This window comes from Sapajus apella, unplaced genomic scaffold, assembly GCF_009761245.1.
Source record: "Sapajus apella isolate SASKATOON/1434 unplaced genomic scaffold, GSC_monkey_1.0 scaffold7, whole genome shotgun sequence".
Taxonomy (NCBI): Eukaryota; Metazoa; Chordata; class Mammalia; order Primates; family Cebidae; genus Sapajus; species Sapajus apella.
This window is the reverse complement of record NW_022436947.1, coordinates 2,416,652-2,433,686: the sequence shown is the minus strand read 5'-3', so window position 1 is coordinate 2,433,686 and position 17,035 is coordinate 2,416,652. Positions and strand designations below refer to the sequence as shown.

The following is a 17,035-nucleotide window of genomic DNA, read 5'->3' as shown; positions in this document are numbered from 1 at the left end:
GCTAATTCTTTATTTTTAGTAGAGATGGGGTTTCTCCTTGTTGATCAGGCTGGTCTCAAACTCCCAACTTCAGGTGATCAGCCTGCCTTGGCATCACAAAGTGCTGGGATTACAGGTGTGAGCCACCGCACCTGGCTGAGATTTTTTTTGTTTGTTTGAGATGGAGTCTCGCTCTGTCACCGAGGCTGGAGTGCAGTGGCATGATCCCAGCTCACTGCAGCCTCTACCTCCCAGGTTCAAGTGATTCTCCTGCCTCAGCCTCCTGAGAAGCTGGGATTACAGGCGTCTGCCACCACACCTGGGTAATTTTTGTATATTTAGAAGAGACAGGTTTTGCCCTGTTGGCCCAGTCTGGTCTCAAGCTCCTGGTCTCAGGTCATGTGTCCACCTCAGCCTCCCAAAGTGCTGGAATTAGTGGCATGAGCCACTGCACCTGGCCAAGATTTTTTAACTTGGAAAAAAAAAAGTTTAAATATTGCAAGTCCCAGGGTGGGGGTGTGGTGGAGGGGGCAGCGATGCCGGCACAGCCCGTGTCATCAACTTGGTCTCTCTGCAGTGTCATTTGGCTCGATGTAGAGCAGCACCACCACACCTCCTCCTGCTCAAATGGGTAATTTAGCTGAGAAATAAATCCAAGAATAGAAAGGGAAAAAAATGAACTTATCTTAAGATAACACGGTGCTATTTGTGAAGAAAAAATGGAAACTCCCCAAACGCTCAGCAATCGAGAAATAACTAGGTAAATTACAGGATGTCAACATGATGGAAAATTATAGTGCCATTAAAAATGACAAGTGTATAGAAAATGTCAGTATGCAGGAAAATGTAAATATGAAATCATGCCAAATGAAAAAAGAAGACTACACTAGCGAGTACATATCACTCACAACAATGTCAAGAAGCACATATTCACATTGATGCAGGTTAGGAGTGGAGTTTAAACGAATTTCGCATATGCTCAGTTCTTCTTCCCCAAGAAAATGGTTTAAGTCAACAAAGACAAGCCCTGGAATTGGAAAGCAATCACCAGAGTGATGATTGTCCCGTTGCTGCCACCTCCTCCATCCCTCAGATGTTAGCTAAAGGTTGCTTTTCTTATAGACACTGGGCTGACCCTCTCCAAGGTGAACTAGGTGCTCCTTCCTCCCCTTGGCTTCCATAACCTTCATAGAATAGAGCTGCCTCTTTATTTTTTATTTCATTTTTTTGAGACAGAGACTTGCTCAGCCACCCAGGCTGGAGTACAGCGGCACAATCTCAGCTCACTGCAACCACCATCTTCCGGGTTCAAGCAATTCTCCCATCTCAGCCTCCTGAGTAGCCGGGATTACAGGCACTCACCATTGTGCCTGGCTAATTTTTGTATTTAAGTAGAGATGGGATTTCATGATGTTGGCCAGGCTGGTCTTGAACTCCTGACCTCAGGTGATCTGCCGGCCTTGGCCTCACAGAGTGTTGGGATTACCGGTATGGGCTACCGTGCCAGGCCTCTCTTATTTATTTGTATGTTTATTTATTTTTGAGATGGAGTTTGGCTCTTGTTGCCCAGGCTGGAGTGCAATGGTGTGATCTTGGCTCACTGCAACCTCTGCCTCCAGGTTCAAGTGATTCTCCTGCCTCAGCCTCCCAAGTAGCTGGGATGACAGGCATGCACCACCACACCTGGCTAATTTTGTATTTTTAGTAAAGATGGGGTTTCTCCATGTTGGTCAGGCTGGTCTCGAACTCCCAACATCAGGTGATCTGCCCACCTCGTCCTTGCAAAGTGCAAGGATTAAAGGCATGAGCCACTGTGCACAGCCTATCTTTTTTATTTAGGAGACATGGTCTCACTACGTTGCCCAGGCTGGCCTTGAACACCTGGGCTCAAGTGATGCTCCCACCTCAGCCTCTGAAGTAGGTGGGATTATAGGTGCATGCCTGGCTAATTTTTGTACTTTTAGTAGAGACAGGGTTTCACCATGTTGGCCTGGCTGGTCTCGAACTCCTGACCTTGTGATCCGCCCGCCTCAGCCTCCCAAAGTGCAGGGATTACAGGTGTGAGCCACTGTGCCCAGCCAAGCTTGTCTTACTCAATATCACACTATGATAACCCTGCACACAGTAGGTCAGCTGGGTGAAACTGCCTTTCCACGCTCACTGCCAAAATTCAGCGAGAGCCACAGTGAGCCCAGGCCATCAGGCTACTGTGTGTCAAACCCATCTTCTGCTCCTCAAGGCTAGCACCCACCAGTTAACAGCCTAGAGAGAAGCCAGGGACAACTTCCAGGCTGAAGGTTGCCAATCTTACCCTTCTTGAATCCTAAAGGCCAGACTGCGTAGGAAAATGGAGAGTGGTGAGTGTGCTGAACAGAGAAAGCACACTGGGGCCCAGGGTGGGGCTTGGCGAGGAGCCCTGGAGAGGATGGGAGGAACCCAGGCTGCGCTGAGGTGTGACTCAGAGGACAGAGTGGCCCAACACTGTCCTCCTGGGAGCAGTCGCCGGTTTGGGAAGGCACACCAGGGCTCAGTGCCTCTCCCAGAGCTGAGATGGGGCCGGGCTACCCCGTTTGCAAATTCTGGCTCCCTGACTTGTGAGCCACGTGAGAAGTTACCCAACCTTTCAGAGCCACAGCGTGGTCCTCTGTAAAATGAGGATGCTTGTGATGAGGCTTGAGATAATAACATATAAAGCCAGGGTCACCTAGACACACTCATCCCAAGTCCTCACCCCTCTGACATGTGGTGGGCAAAGCTTGTGCCCCGCCGCCAACACACATGAGCTTTGATGCTTCCAGCAACCTCAAGAGGATCCCGCCCTTCTGTCACAGCCCCTGGCCTTCTGGCTCTTTCTCCCTTTCCCTCTGGGCCTCCCCAGCCCCGCCTAGCCCCAGCCACTCCATTCCGTTCTTTTCCTTGCAGTTAAGACTCCCAATCTCATTGTTAGCAAAAATGGTGGTGTGGGGAAGGCACTGTTCAGAGTTATAAATCAACTCCAGGAACTTCTAAGTAATTTGTGGCTCAAAGGACTGCTCTGCGCAAAAGACCCTGAGTCCTCCTTAAGTTGCAGATTCTCCAGCTCTTCCACTAATAAGAGAAGGAATGTGATCCTGAGCAGAATGGACTGAAATCTCACATTTTACATCTTAAAATTTTAGAAAATTATTTGCTATGCCTTCATACATTTCTTTTTTTAAAATTGTGATAAAATATTCATGGCCTTCCTCCTGGCCGCGTCAAAAAAATAATAAATTAAAAAAAGATTCATGGCCAGGTATGGCAGCTCAGAGCTGTGAGAAGGTTTCACTCTGTCTCAGCCTCCCGAGTAGCTGGGATTACAGGGACCCGCCACCACGTCCAGCTAATTTTAGTGTTTTTTAGTAGAGATGAGATTTCACCATGTTGGCCAGGCTGGTCTCAAACTCCTGACCTCAGGTGATCCACCTGCCTTGGCCTCCCAAAGTGCTGGGCTTACAGGTGGGAGCCACTATGCCTGGCTAATACAATAAGATTTAAAAAACGATTTTACTTCTTTTTTAAATGGGAGAGTAGGCCAGGTGGCTCATGCCTGCAATCCCAGCACTTTGGGAGGCCGAGGTGGGTAGATCACCCGAAGTCAGGAGTTCTAGACCAGCCTGGCCAACCTGGTGAAACCCCATCTCTACTAAAAATACAAAAATTAGCTGGGCGTGGTGGCAGGTGCCTGTAATCCCAACTACTCGGGAGGATGGGAGAATCGCTTGAACCAGGGAGATGGTGGTTGCAGTGAGCTGAGATTGCGCCACTGCACTCCAGCCTGGCCCCCCGGAGGAGACCCCTTGTCAAAAAAAAAAGAATAAGTGCCTAGCATAGTGGCAGGTGCCTGTCATCCCAGCTACTTGGAAGGCTGAGGCAGGAGAATCGCTTGAACCCAGGAGGTAGGGGTTGCAGTGAACCGAGATCAAGCCACTGCACTCCAGCTTGGCAACAGAGCGAGACTGCTTCTCAAAAAAAACCCAAAAACAATTCACTTCCTGCCCAGTCTCTCACAAGAGTCCCCAGGAGTTCTCAGGAGGGCTCCTAGTGGCTCCTCTAGGCACTGCAGGTGGCTGGCAGGACAGACCCAGTAGCCAGTTCTTCAGGGCTCTGTTCCTCTGCTGTCACTCTCATTGTCCCCAGGTGAGGTGGCTTGAACAGAGAGGTGGGTCTCCAAGAGGTGTGGATATGACAGCCAAAGCGGGTGGGATAAAAGGCTGGGAAGCCCAATACAGAGGGTGGGGCTACCTGGCTACAGGCTGTTTCTGAGCTCCCACCTGACATGTGGCCCTTCCTGACCCCTAATCCCTCGGCAGAGCGTGGATCCCTAATCCTTCTGTAATGCCTGACAGGCACTTCCAGGAGCTCTCCCAGAGGAAAAAAACGCTCGGAACTCCCTCCCCTCTCCACTGTGCCGGGCAGAATAACTTTGATTTCAGGTAAGGACAGTCCAACATAATGTCATGCATGCAAACATCTTAAGTAAAATATTAACCGGTCAAGTCCAGAAATATTTGGGGGGAAAAAATCATGACTAAGTAGACTTGATTACAGCAAGCCGAGAATAAAACAAACCACCACAAGAGATTAAAAGAACAGAAAAGGTATTATCATCCCACTGGATGCATAAAAAGCTTTTAATGATTTAAACTCATTCATATTTAAAACTCTTAAATAAGAATATAACTTTTAAAAATGACAAAAAAAAAATAGAAGGAAAAAGGACAAAAAGAATGGGAAGAGAGGCTAGGTGCTGGTAATCCCAACACTTTGAGAGGCCAGGCAGGAAGATCATTTGAGCCCAGGAGTTCAAGACTAGCTTAGGAAATATACTAAGACGCTGTCTGTGCCTATTTAAAAAAAAAAAAAAAAAAGCCAGGTGCAGTGGCTCACACCTGTAGACCCAGCACTTTGGGAGGCCGAGGCAGGTGGATCACGAGATCGAGACCATCCTGACTAACACATTGAAATCCCATCTCTATTAAAAATACAAAAATTAGCTGGGCATGGTGGCATGTGCCTGTAGCCCCATCTACTCAGGAAGTCGAGGTAGGAGAATCACTTGAACCTGGGAAGCAGACGTTGCAGTGAGCCGAGATTGCGTCATTGTACTCCAGCCTGGGTGACAGAGCAAGACTGTCAAAAAAAAAAAAAAATGGGGCCAGGCGCGGTGGCTCACACCTGTAATCCTACCACTTTGGGAGGCTGAGGTGGGCAGATCACAAGGTCAGGAGTTCAAGCCTATCGTGGCCAACATGGTGAAACCCCATCTCTAGTAAAAATACAAAAAGTAGACTGTAATTCCAGCTACTTGGGAGGCCGAAGCAGGAGAATCGTTTGAACCCGGGAGGCAGAGGTTGCAATGAGCAACAGAGCAAGACTCTATCTCAAAAAAAAAAAGAGTGGGAAAAGACAACTGCAGATGAGAAACATCAACATTTTGGAAGCTGGACAACTGTAACGGCATCACAGACCTGAGAAAGCGCAGTGGTTTTCAGGAAAAGGACAGATAGAAGGCTGGAAGAAAGCCAAGGAATACCCCAATTTGTATTAAGAAGCCCCCAAAGCTTACTTATGAGAGACAACAGGTCCTTCTGAAAGCCAATGATGTACAGGAAAAAGGACCTGGAAAATGGACTGGTTGAAAGTCTGTAAAGGACCCTCTGCCCCCAGCCCAAAGATCCATTCATCTTTCCTATGCAGCGAGGTAACTGGCAGAACTATTTGGAAAGATGAACCACAGAGGCTTTTAGAATCTAGGATACCAGGTTCAGCTAAGGGTGAAGCTGTTTATACTAAAAAGGGAATGGGATGCGGTGGCTTGCACCTGTAATCCCAGCACTTTGGGAGGCCAAGGCGGGTGGATCACTTGAGGCCACAAGTTCGAGACCGGCCTGGCCAACATGGTGAAATACAAAAATACAAAAATTAGTTGGGTGTGGTGGTGCAACCCAGTAGTCCCAGCTACTCAGTAGGCTAAGGCAGGAGAATCATCTGCACCTGTGAGGCGGAGGTTGCAGTGAGCTGAGATTGCTCCACTGCACTCCAGAGACTCTGTCTCAAAAAATAAATAAATAAAAATTTAAAAAATAGGCCGGACGCGGTGGCTCACGCCTGTAATCCCAGCACTTTGGGAGGCCGAGGCGGGTGGATCACGAGGTCAAGAGATCGAGACCATCCTGGTCAACATGGTGAAACCCCATCTCTACTAAAAATACAAAAAATTAGCTGGGCATGGTGGCGCGTGCCTGTAATCCCAGCTACTCAGGAGGCTGAGGCAGGAGAATTGCCTGAACCCAGGAGGCGGAGGTTGCGGTGAGCCGAGATCGCGCCATTGCACTCCAGCCTGGGTAACATGAGTGAAACTCCGTCTCAAAAAAAAAAAAAAATTTAAAAAATAAATAAAAAGGGAAGAATATTTAAGTGCTACACACTTAGAGGTAAAACCACCCCCTCCACCCCCTTCTCCCCCTGGAATGATGACAGCTCCGCACTCATTAAGAAAATGACTGAGGTGCTGGGAGCGGTGGTTCATTCTTGTAATCCCAGCACTTTGGGAGGCTGAGGCGGGTGGATCACCTGAGGTCGGGAGTTTGAGACCAGCGTGACCAACATAGAGAAACCCCATTTCTACCAAAAATACAAAATATTAGCCAGGCGTAGTGGCACATGCCTGTAATCCCAGCTACTCGAGAAGCTGGGGGAGAATTGCTTGAACCTGGGAGGTGGAGGTTGCAGTGAGCTGAGATCACACCATTGCACTCCAGCCTAAGCAACAAGAGCAAAACTCCGTCTCAAAACAAACAAACAAACAAACAAAAACAAAAAACCAACCAACCAAACAAAAAAAAACCAAAAAAAAAAAACAAAAAAAAAACGCTGGGAGGGTGGCATACTCCAACTCTAAGGACAGAAGCTCCTGCACTTGGGACTCTTCCAGATCTCACCCTCTGCATCTCATCTGGCTGTGTGTTTGTATCCTTTAAAATACCCTTTGTAATTAACAAGTAAATGTGTTTCCCTAAGTTTTGTGAGCTGCTCTAGCAAATTAATCAAACCCAAAGAGGGAACATGTGAGCCCCAACTTGAAGCCACCCAATCAGAAGTTCCAGAGGCCTGGACTTGTGACTGGTATCTGAAGCCAGGCAGTCTTAGAGACTGAGGCCCCAAATGGTGGGATCTGAAGCTATCTCCAGGAAGACAGCATCGGAATTGAATTAAATTACAGGACACCCAGCTGGTACCCACTGCTTGGTGCATAAGAGAAAAAAAAAAACACATTTGGTCACGGAAGCCTTCTGGGTTGATGGCTGTTATTGTGTGAAAGCAGAGGAGAGACAGTTTGATTGTTTTTCCTACACACCAGCCAAGCTACCAATCAAGTGAGAGATTAGAATAAAAGTACTTTAAGCACAAAAGGTCTCAAGAAATTGAGGCTAGGTGTGATGGCTTATGTCTGTAATCCCAGCACTTTGGGAGGCTGAGGCAGGTAGATTGCCTGAGCCCAGGAGTTCGAGACCAGCCTGGGCATCATGGCAAAACCCTGTCTCTCCTGGGGAGGCTGAGGTGAGAGGATCACTTGAGCCCAGGAGGTGGAGGCTGCAGGGAACGGTGATCACGCCACTGCACTGCAGCCTGGGTGACAGAATGAAACCTTGCTCCAAAAATAAAAAGTTGACGTCTCATGTATTTGATTTTTTCTAGGAAGTTTACAGAGGATGTACCCTACCAAGAAAAAGATATAAACCAATGAAAAGATATGCAATCTAGGAAACAGGGAATCCCACCTAGGAGAGAGGCAAGAGGCATGCTGAGGACACAGGTGAACAGAAATTCCAGAACATCTGTGCAGCATGCCTCACAAGCAACCGGTCCAGAGGGAGCAGAGAGGATTCCAGGAGACTCTCTGGCCCAGTCTCACTATCGCTTTTTATTTATTTATTTATTTATTTATTTATTTTTTGAGATGGAGTCTCACTCTGCTGCCCAGGCTGGAGCACAGTGGTGTGATTTTGGTCTACTGCAACCTCTGCCTTCCGGGTTCAAGTGATTCCCATACCTCAGCCTCCCAAGTGGCTGGGACCACGAGGGCCTGCCACCACATCTGGCTAATTTTTGTACTTTTAGTAGAGACAAATTTTCACCAGGTTGGCCAGGCTGGTTTTAAACTCCCGACTTCAGGTGATCTGCCTGCATCCTCAGCCTCCCAAAGTGCTGGGATTGCAGGTGTGATCCACTGCGCCCAGCCTCACTATCTTTTCCTCAATGTTTTTTGAAAGGCGCATGTGACCTTGTTCGCCTTGATCTTCAGGTCACATGCTCCTGTCAGGTACTCTCGTAGCACTGTGCACCATCCCTTCACGGCACAGATCAGTGTGGTCATTAAACATCTATTTCTATTATTTCCTGATTGATGTCTGCCTCATCCACTCCTCTTTTTTTTTTTTTTTTTTGAGACGGAGTCTCGCTCTGTCACTCAGGCTAGAGTGCAATGGCGCAATCTCAGCTCACTGCAATCTCCGCCGACCAGATTCAAGCGATTCTCCTGCCTCAGCCTCCCAAGTAGCTAGGATTACAGGCATGTGCCACCACGCCCAGCTAATTTTTGTATTTTTGTTAGAGATGGGGTTTCACCATATTGGTCAGGATGGTCTCGATCTCTTGACCTTGTGATCTGCCCTCCTCCGCCGCCCAAAGTGCTGGGATTACAGGCATGAGCCACTGCGCCCAGCCCTCACTGCTCTCTCAGCTTTGTCAGGGTGGGGGCTGTGCTATTCTGGCTCATTGTTGAACCCACCGGTGCCAAACACAGAGTAAGTGCTTAATACACATTCATTAAAGCATTGACAGAAGGATTGCTGTGTTTTCATACATACCAGAACAGCTAATATAAATTCCTGGCACCTGCCCCAGGTAAAATTAAGCCAAGCATTGCTGGGAATGTAAAATTTTGCAGCTCCTGTGGAAGACAGATGCCAACTCCTCAAAAAATTAAACATAGGATTACCATATGATCCAGCGATTCTCACTTCGGGGTGTATACTCTAATAACTGAAAACAGGGTCTCGAAGAGATTATTTGTCCACCCAAATTCATAGCTGCCTTATTCACAACAGCCCAAACACAGAAGTGACCCAAGGGTCTGTCCACTGACCAATAAACAAATAAGCAAAATGTGGTACATACAGGCAATGGAGTATTATTCAGCCATCAAAAGGAAGGGAATTCTGATACAGGCTACAATATGGATGAGCCTTGAGGACATGATGCTAAGTGAAAGAAGCCAGTCACAACAAGACAAATACTGTGTGATTCCACTTGCATGAGTTACTTAGAGTAATCCAAACCAGAGAGAGAGAATGTAGCATGGTGGCTGCCAGGGCCTGTGGGCGGGGGAGATGAGGAATTAGTGTTTAGAGGGGTTAGAGTTTCAGCTGTACAAGATGAAAAGAGCTCAGGAGATGAATGGTGGTGATGGGTGCTCAACATTATGAATGTATTTAACATCAATGAGCTGTACACTTAAAATGACTAGCATGGGCCGGGTGCAGTGGCTCACGCCTGTAATCCCAGCACTTTGGAAGGCTAAGAAAGGATGACCACTTGAGGCCAGAGGTCTGAGACCAGTCTGGCCAACATAGTGAGACTCTGTCTCTCTCTTTGTTTCTTTTTTTTTTTTGAGATGGAGTTTTGCTCTTGTTGCCCAGACTGGAGTGCAATGGCATTATCTCGGTTCGCCGCAACCTCCAGCTCCTGGGTTCAAGCCATTCTCCTGCCTCAGCTTCCTGAGTAGCTGGGACTACAGGCATGAGCCACCACACTCGGCTAATTTTGTATTTTTAGTAGACACGGGGTTTCTCCATTTTGGTCAGGCTGGTCTCAAACTCCTGACCTCAGGTGATCTGCCCGCCTCCACTCCCCAAAGTGCTGGGATTACAAGCATGAGCCACCGCACCCAGCCATCCCTATCTCTTAAAAAAAAAAAAATTTGTTTTAAGCTGGGCATGGTGGCACGTGCCTGTAGCTACCCAGGAGGCTGAGGCAGGAGGATTGCCTGAGCCCAGGAGTTAGAGGCTGCATGAAGTTATGGTTATGCTACTCCTCTGCACCTTGTTGACTTCTTTGATAAGGGTTGGACTCAATCATTAAGCGTCTTTCCAGTACTAGGATTCTGTGGTCTAGAAAGATCTATGTCCCAAGGCCGGGCGCGGTGGCTCAAGCCTGTAATCCCAGCACTTTGGGAGGCCGAGGCGGGTGGATCACGAGGTCAAGAGATCGAGACCATCCTGGTCAACATGGTGAAACCCTGTCTCTACTAAAAATACAAAAAAAATTAGCTGGGCATGGTGGCACATGCCTGTAATCCCAGCTACTAAGGAGGCTGAGGCAGGAGAATTGCCTGAACCTAGGAGGCGGAGGTTGCGGTGAGCTGAGATCGCGCCATTGCACTCCAGCCTGGGTAACAAGAGCGAAACTCCGTCTCAAAAAAAAAATAAAAAAAATAAAAAGATCTATGTCCCCCTAGACTGGCCACCCCTTTCTCACCTGGGTATGGCTCAGCAGGGGGAGGGTAGCGTGGTAGGCTGAGCAGAAAGCCTGGCTGGCTTCCCAGGTCTGTGCTTCCGCAGAGAGGTAGTAACAGTGCTCCTCAGACAACACCCAGCCTGGGGGGCATGGCTGGCATCTGGTTCCTGCAAGCACAGAGACCACTGGTGAGCCGCAGGGTAAACTGCATTAAATAAACAAAGCCTGGCTGCTGCCTCAACTAAAGGGGCATGAAACTGGCAAACCTCAGGGTGGGCAGGGCTCCAGGGAGGCTGTATAGTCTGTGCAGTGCACAAAGTCCCTGGGGTGGTGCCTGGCGTCTGATCTCTTATCAGGGCACAAGCTGTGTCCAATGGGAGGAAGGCTCCAATTTTCCTTTGCTTATCAAGCCCCAGGTCTTCGTGTTGCATCTCTCAGTGTCTCTAATTCTAAGGTGTTGTAAGGGCTGGAAACCCAGTCCCAGTAGTGAAACAGCAGGGAGAGGGGAGGAGGACTGCAGAGGACACCATACCTGCTCTTGAGGCCAGGACCACAATGACAACCCCAGAGACTGCCAGGAGCACAGCCATGACCGCCAGGGCCCGGTGCAGGGACTTCATGTACACGGACAGCCCTAGGACGGGGGCAAACAGGACAGATGGGTTAGCAGAGACCATCCCAACCAACCCAACTCAGAACCGCAGACACAACACACCAGCATCGCACCCACCTCGCTCCAGCACCCGCCGCTTCACCCTGGGATGCCAATATAAACCACAATATTTAGGTTCCAAATTTATATTCAGGAGAAAGAAGCCAGGTTTTCTTTTCTTTTCTCTTCTTTCTTTTTTTGATGGAGTCTTGCTCTGTTGCCTAGGCTGGAGTACAGGGGACAATCTCGGCTCACTCTAACCTCTGCTTCCCAGGTTCAAGCAATTCTCCTGCCTCAGCCTCCTGAGTAGCGGAGATTACAGGTGCATGCCACCATGCTTGGCTAATTTTTATGTTTTTTTAGTAGAGACAGTGTTTCACCATGTTGGCCAGGATGGTCTTGAACTTCTGACCTTGTGATCCACCCACGCTGGCCTCTGAAAGTGCTGGGAGGTGTGAGCTACCGCACCCGGCCACCAGATATTCTTAAATACTTAGAAGGCTTAAGATTCTAGGCCGGATGTGGGGGCTCACTCCTGTAATCCCAAAACTTTGAGAAGCTGGGGTAGGAGAACTGCTTGAGTCTAGGAGTTCGAGACAAGCCCAGGCAACATGGTGAGACCCTGTCTTTATTTGTTTTTTTGTCTGTTTATTTTTGAGATGGAGTTTTGCTCTTGTTGCCTAGGCTGGAGGGCAATGGTGTGATATTGGCTTACTGTAACCTCCGCCTCCCCGGTTCAAGCAATTCTTCTGCCTCAGCCTCCTGAGTAGCTGGAATTACAGGCATACACCACCACGCCTGGCTAATTTTGTGTTTTTAGTAGAGACAGGGTTTCTCCATGTTGGTCAGGCTGGTCTTGGACTCCTGACCTCAGGTGATCCACCTGCCTCAGCCTCCCAAAGTGCTGGGACTATAGGAATGAGCCACTGAGCTTGGCCGAGACTCTGTCTTTACAAAAAGTAAAAATGTAGCCAGGTATGGTAGCATGCACCTGTAGTCCCAGCAACTTGAGAGGCTGAGGTGGGAGGATTACTTGGGCATTGGAGGTCAAGGCTGCAGTGAGCCACAGTCGTGCCACTGCACTCCAGCCTGGGGGACAGAGTAAGATCCTGTCTCAAAACAAACAGATTCTATATAAGAAAGGGAACAAATAATTGGCCAATAACCGTTTATGAGGCACTTAATGACATGACATACAGAAAATAGGGTAAGACCCTGTACTCAAGGAGCTAACAGGTAGGCAAAGGGACCGGAGGATAAAACTACCAACAAGAGAGGAGTGAGGGCTGCCTTGGAGCTTGGCGGGCCTGGCTTACAGCACCACATGGCTGGAAGTTGTCGGCAGTAGTGTTCCTGATGCTTCAAAACCAAGTGGACCAGATGGCTGGACCGCGGCCGCCGAAAGACAACAAGGAGCAGAGACGGGAGAGCCCCCCAGGAGGGAGAATGGCAAAGCCAAAGGCTCAGAGACGGAACACACTGAAATGCCACATTTAACCCTGCCCTGTTAATGGAGTAACCAGGGAGGCCAGAAACGAGAACTTGGAGAAGAAAAGAATGGCTTCAAATGCTTAATTATAGCCATGGCCAGCTACAAACATTCAACCTAGAAATTCACACCCATCTGAAGTAACTGAGCATTCCTGAATTTGACCTTGGTCATGACACTGAGTGTAAAATCAACTCTAGCAAAAAGATAACTCTCTTCTCCCAGAAACCCTGCAGCAAGAGGCCCTAGAATTCTCTCACATCTCAGGGACGACAGCCAGCAATGACCACATCATCAATGTGAGCGTTGTAGGCACAAAATCATCATACTGGCCAACACCTGGAGAAGAAAAGGATAATAAACGTACCCAGCACCTAAGTCAATATCATTATGGTGGCTGAACACTAAATTTAGCTCTACCTTTTATACGACAAAGCAGTAAAGAAATACAGTTGGTTACAAACACCTCACACACTTAATTCCAAGGAGGACTCACCTTAATTCCAAGCTGTTGAGTTTAGAAATGGCCCCCCCACAGAACTACCTGTCCTCTCAAACTACCAAAGGAAAGTCCCCACCCCACCTTGCTTTTTAAAAGAGCAATTCTGTTTTATTAATTTTTTTTCTTTTTTGTAGAGACAGGATTTGACCATGTTGCCCAGGCTAATCTTGAACTCCTGGACTCAGGAAATTCTCTCTTCTAGGCCTCCCAAAGTGTTGGGATTATAGGCATGAGCCACTGCACTTGGCCAAAAAAAGAATTCTTTTTTTTTCTTTTTTCTTTTTTGAGATGGAGTCTCCCTCTACTGCCCAGGCTGAAGTGCAGTTATGGGATCTTGGCTCACTGCAACCTCCACCTCCCAGGTTCAAGTGGATTTGCCTGCCTCAGTCTTCCAGTAGCTGGAATTACAGGTGCTGCCACCACGCCCAGCTAATTTTTGTATTTTTAGTAGAGACGGGATTTCACCATGTTAGCCAGGATGGTCTTGATCTCCTGACCTCGTGATCCACCCACCTCGGCCTCCCAAAGTGTTGAAATTACAGGTGTGAGCCGTGAGCCACTGTGCCTGGCCAAAAAAGGAATTCTTAATTACTCAAGTAATGGAATTACACTCTCCTTGTAAAAACCTGAATATACAGATGAAGCTACAGTCTCTCTTAGATAAGTTGGGATGGGAGAATCACTTGAGTCTAGGAGTTCAAGACCAGGTATGGTAGAATGAAAGAAGAAGAAGAAAAAAGAAAAAACTAAAAAAAAAAAAAAAAATTGAGTTTCAGCTGCACACGGTGGCTCATGCCTGTAATCCCCGCACTTTGGGTGGCCGAGGCAGGTGGATCACTTGAGGTCAGGAGTTCCGGATCAGCCTGGCCAACATGGTGAAACTCAGTTTCTACTAAAAATACAAAAATTAGCTAGGCCTGGTGGCATGCGCCTCTAATCCCAGCTACTTGGGAGGCTGAGGCATGAGAATCAGCCTTGAACCCGGGAGGCAGAGGCTGCAGTGAGCTGAGATCGTACCATTGCACTAGGAAATCAAGGTTCTTTAGCCCTTGGTTTAAATCTTTAATCTTTAACCCGTAAATCTTTAACTGGATTTCCATATTTCCTGGAAGGCAAAAAGCAAAGAGCCAAGCATCGGCATCCATCCGGCATCTTCCCATCCCGCCCACTCTCCCCTACAGCCCGGGCCATCGGCATCATCTCTAGAGCACTGTTTCAATGTGGTAATGCTCCCTCATCATCCAGTCCCAGAACCTACTAGACACGCGACCCTGTTGACCACACTCTTCTGGAAACTCTCTCCCTTTTTTGGCTGGGCGTGGTGGCTCACGTCTGTAATCCTAGCACTTCGGGAGGCTAAGGTGGGCAGATCACTTGAGGTCAGCAGTTTTGAGACCAGCTGGTCAACGTGGTGAAACCCCATCTCTATTAAAAATACAAAAAATTAGCCGGACGTGGTGGCGCAAGCCTGCAGTCCCAGCTACTTGGGAGGTTGAGGCAGGAGAATCTCTTGAACCCGGATGGCGAAGGCTGCAGTAAGCCGAGATCGTGCTACTGCATTTCAACCTGGGCAACAAGAGCGAACCTTCGTTTAATTAAAAAAAAAAAGTGGCTTTCCCATGACCCCAACGTCACCAGACTCCTTTGCAGGAATTTGGCACTAGATCTGAGACAGCCAGAGCTGAGAGTTGTCAGAGGTCCTAGTGGGGCAGCTCCCTGAAGAGAAAGCCCAGTAATTCCTGCTCTGGGCCCAAGGGTTTGTCTGGGGAGTTGCTTTTATTCTTTTATCGCAAACAATGTGAATTACGGTTACATAGACAGGAATGTTATTGATTGTAAGCCCGAGAGGCCAGATGGGTAGGGGCATCGGGACAGTCGACTTGGGTCCCTTACTGGGTCCGATGTCCAGTGGTCCAGGGCTGGGCGGGTGTGGGGGCTTCCGCCACATCCACCCGACCTGGAGGCGCCGGCTGCCGGCGCAGGTGAGCACTCACCCAAGTGCGTTACAGCCCGGGGCAGCTTCTTGTCGCGGTCCAACCCCGCGCAGGGCAGCAGCGCCGCACCCTCCTTCTCCAGCCCCAGCTCCTTGCAGCGGCAGCACTTAGGGGAGCTCGGGGAGCCGGCGCTTCCCTCGGCGGGACTGCTCTCCGTCCGTGCTGCAGCCAGCGGCGAACCGCGGCCCCACGTGCCGCCCGCGGACGGTGCGCGCTGCAGGAGCTGGTGCGCGGGGGCCGCGCTGCGGGAGAAGGCTGGGGACTCGGGCACCGGCAGAGTGAGGAAGCGCGTGGAGGGCCGGGGCGAGGGCGTGCGGCTGCAGCCGGCCGCGCCCACGGGCTTCACAAGCACGTCCACCTGCAGCTCTATGGGCGCCCAGGCTCCGGGCGCAGGCTCAGCCCCGGGAGCCTCGCTATTCTGGGGCGGCTCGGCCGAGGCGGGGCCCGGCGACGGCTGCTCGGGGCAGGCGGACCCCAGGCGACCGAAGGCGCCGTAGCCCAGGCTGAGCGGCGGCACGCGCAGGGACCCGGGGCGAGGCGAGGGCAGCTGCTTCTCGCTCGAGGGCTCCCGGCCCGCGCCCGCCTCCTCCTCCACTGCCCGGGCTGGAGTCGGGCTGCTTTCGCGACCCTCAGGTTGTCGCATCTCCGCGGGGACCTGCGGCTGCTCCAGCCCGGGGAGCAGGCTTCCCACGGGCTCCATTGGGAGTTCGGCCCCGGCTTGGCTTTCGGGTGCAGCGTCCTCGGCCAGCTCCATCCCGCGCGCCCCGCACCCGGAGACGCTGAGGAGCGCACCTGGGCCCAGGTGCAGAGGGGCTTCACTGTCCTGCGTCTGGAGTGGTCCAGCCGCGTCGCCCACGTGGTCAGGCCACGCCCCTCCCCGAAGGGTCCCGCTCTGATTGGCTGAGGCTGCAGTTCTGCTGCCGCGCCGCCTTCAGGACACCGGCCCAGCCTCTGCTGGGAAGGGCGGCGGGGCAAGGCGAGGGTTGCAGGCGGGGCAAGGCGAGGGTTGCAGGGTGGGCAGCAGCTCTAGGAGGAGAAAAGCAGAACTGCGAGCGGAGGCTCGTGGGAGAGAACCCGGAGCTCCGCCTGACCCTTCCCTCTTCTTTGTCTCTGACCCCACCCATTTTCCCCTCCAGCCTGTTGCCTGGGTGTTGGTTTTGAGAGTTATAGTTTAGGCAGGGAAAGATTGACTAAGCCTGTCTGGATCCTGGGACCTCAGAGAAATCAGAACCCAAAGGAATTGGGGCGGCTTGTGGAAAAGTAGCCCGGTTGGTTGTTCTAACCGGTAGGGTTTCGAAAGAACGCTCCATCACACCTGGGAGGACTTTCCCATGGCAAAAATGCCAGCAACAGTGACTCTGGAGGCCTGACTCCTACTAGCCTAATGTATTAAAGAGTGAGGAATGAATAGGCATGAAAATGTGTATTTTCAGGAGGAGGAGAGCCTGGTAGCCTGGTGTGGTCGGGTTCCCAGTCGGAGCCAGTGATACAATGACCGTTTTAAAAATACAGATTCCTAGGAGTGTGGGTGTGGTGACAGGATACCTGGCTGGGATCCACAGACCACACAGATTATTATAAGGGGATAAGGCCTCTGGTATTTTTAAGTGCCCTCAGGATGGGGTTGCCAGATAAAATGCAGGCCACTGAGTTAAATTTGAATTTCGGTTAAACAAGGGATAGTTTCTAGCACAGTAGTCCTTTATCCATTGGGATAGTTCCCTATGGATTCCATGAGACCCTGAGTATCCTTCCCATACCTCCTCCACTTTTTGCTTTATCATTTAAGACCCTGGAGCTTTGCGTAGTGGCAGTATCGTAGCCGATGAGGTTTATCTGAGGCACGATTATTGCTAATTGAAAACTTTTCCCAATACCCT

At 50.0% G+C, this 17,035-nt stretch overlaps 1 protein-coding gene and 1 pseudogene across 1 annotated transcript in view; one reads left to right on the top strand and one right to left on the bottom strand.

Moving 5' to 3' along the window:
* KLRG2 (killer cell lectin like receptor G2) overlaps positions 1 to 15,962 on the bottom strand; it is a 19,218-nt gene extending 3,256 nt beyond the window's left edge. The window contains exons 1-3 of the mRNA XM_032275831.1: positions 15,156 to 15,962; positions 11,051 to 11,152; positions 10,540 to 10,685 (exon numbers count right to left, since the gene is read on the bottom strand). Coding sequence (XP_032131722.1) covers positions 10,540 to 10,685; positions 11,051 to 11,152; positions 15,156 to 15,909 — 1,002 coding nt within the window. The 5' untranslated portion in view covers positions 15,910 to 15,962. The remainder of the gene's footprint in view (positions 1 to 10,539; positions 10,686 to 11,050; positions 11,153 to 15,155) is intronic.
* Positions 15,963 to 16,951: 989 nt separating this feature from the next.
* LOC116550513 lies at positions 16,952 to 17,034 on the top strand (annotated as a pseudogene).
* The last annotated feature ends 1 nt before the right edge of the window (position 17,035 follows it).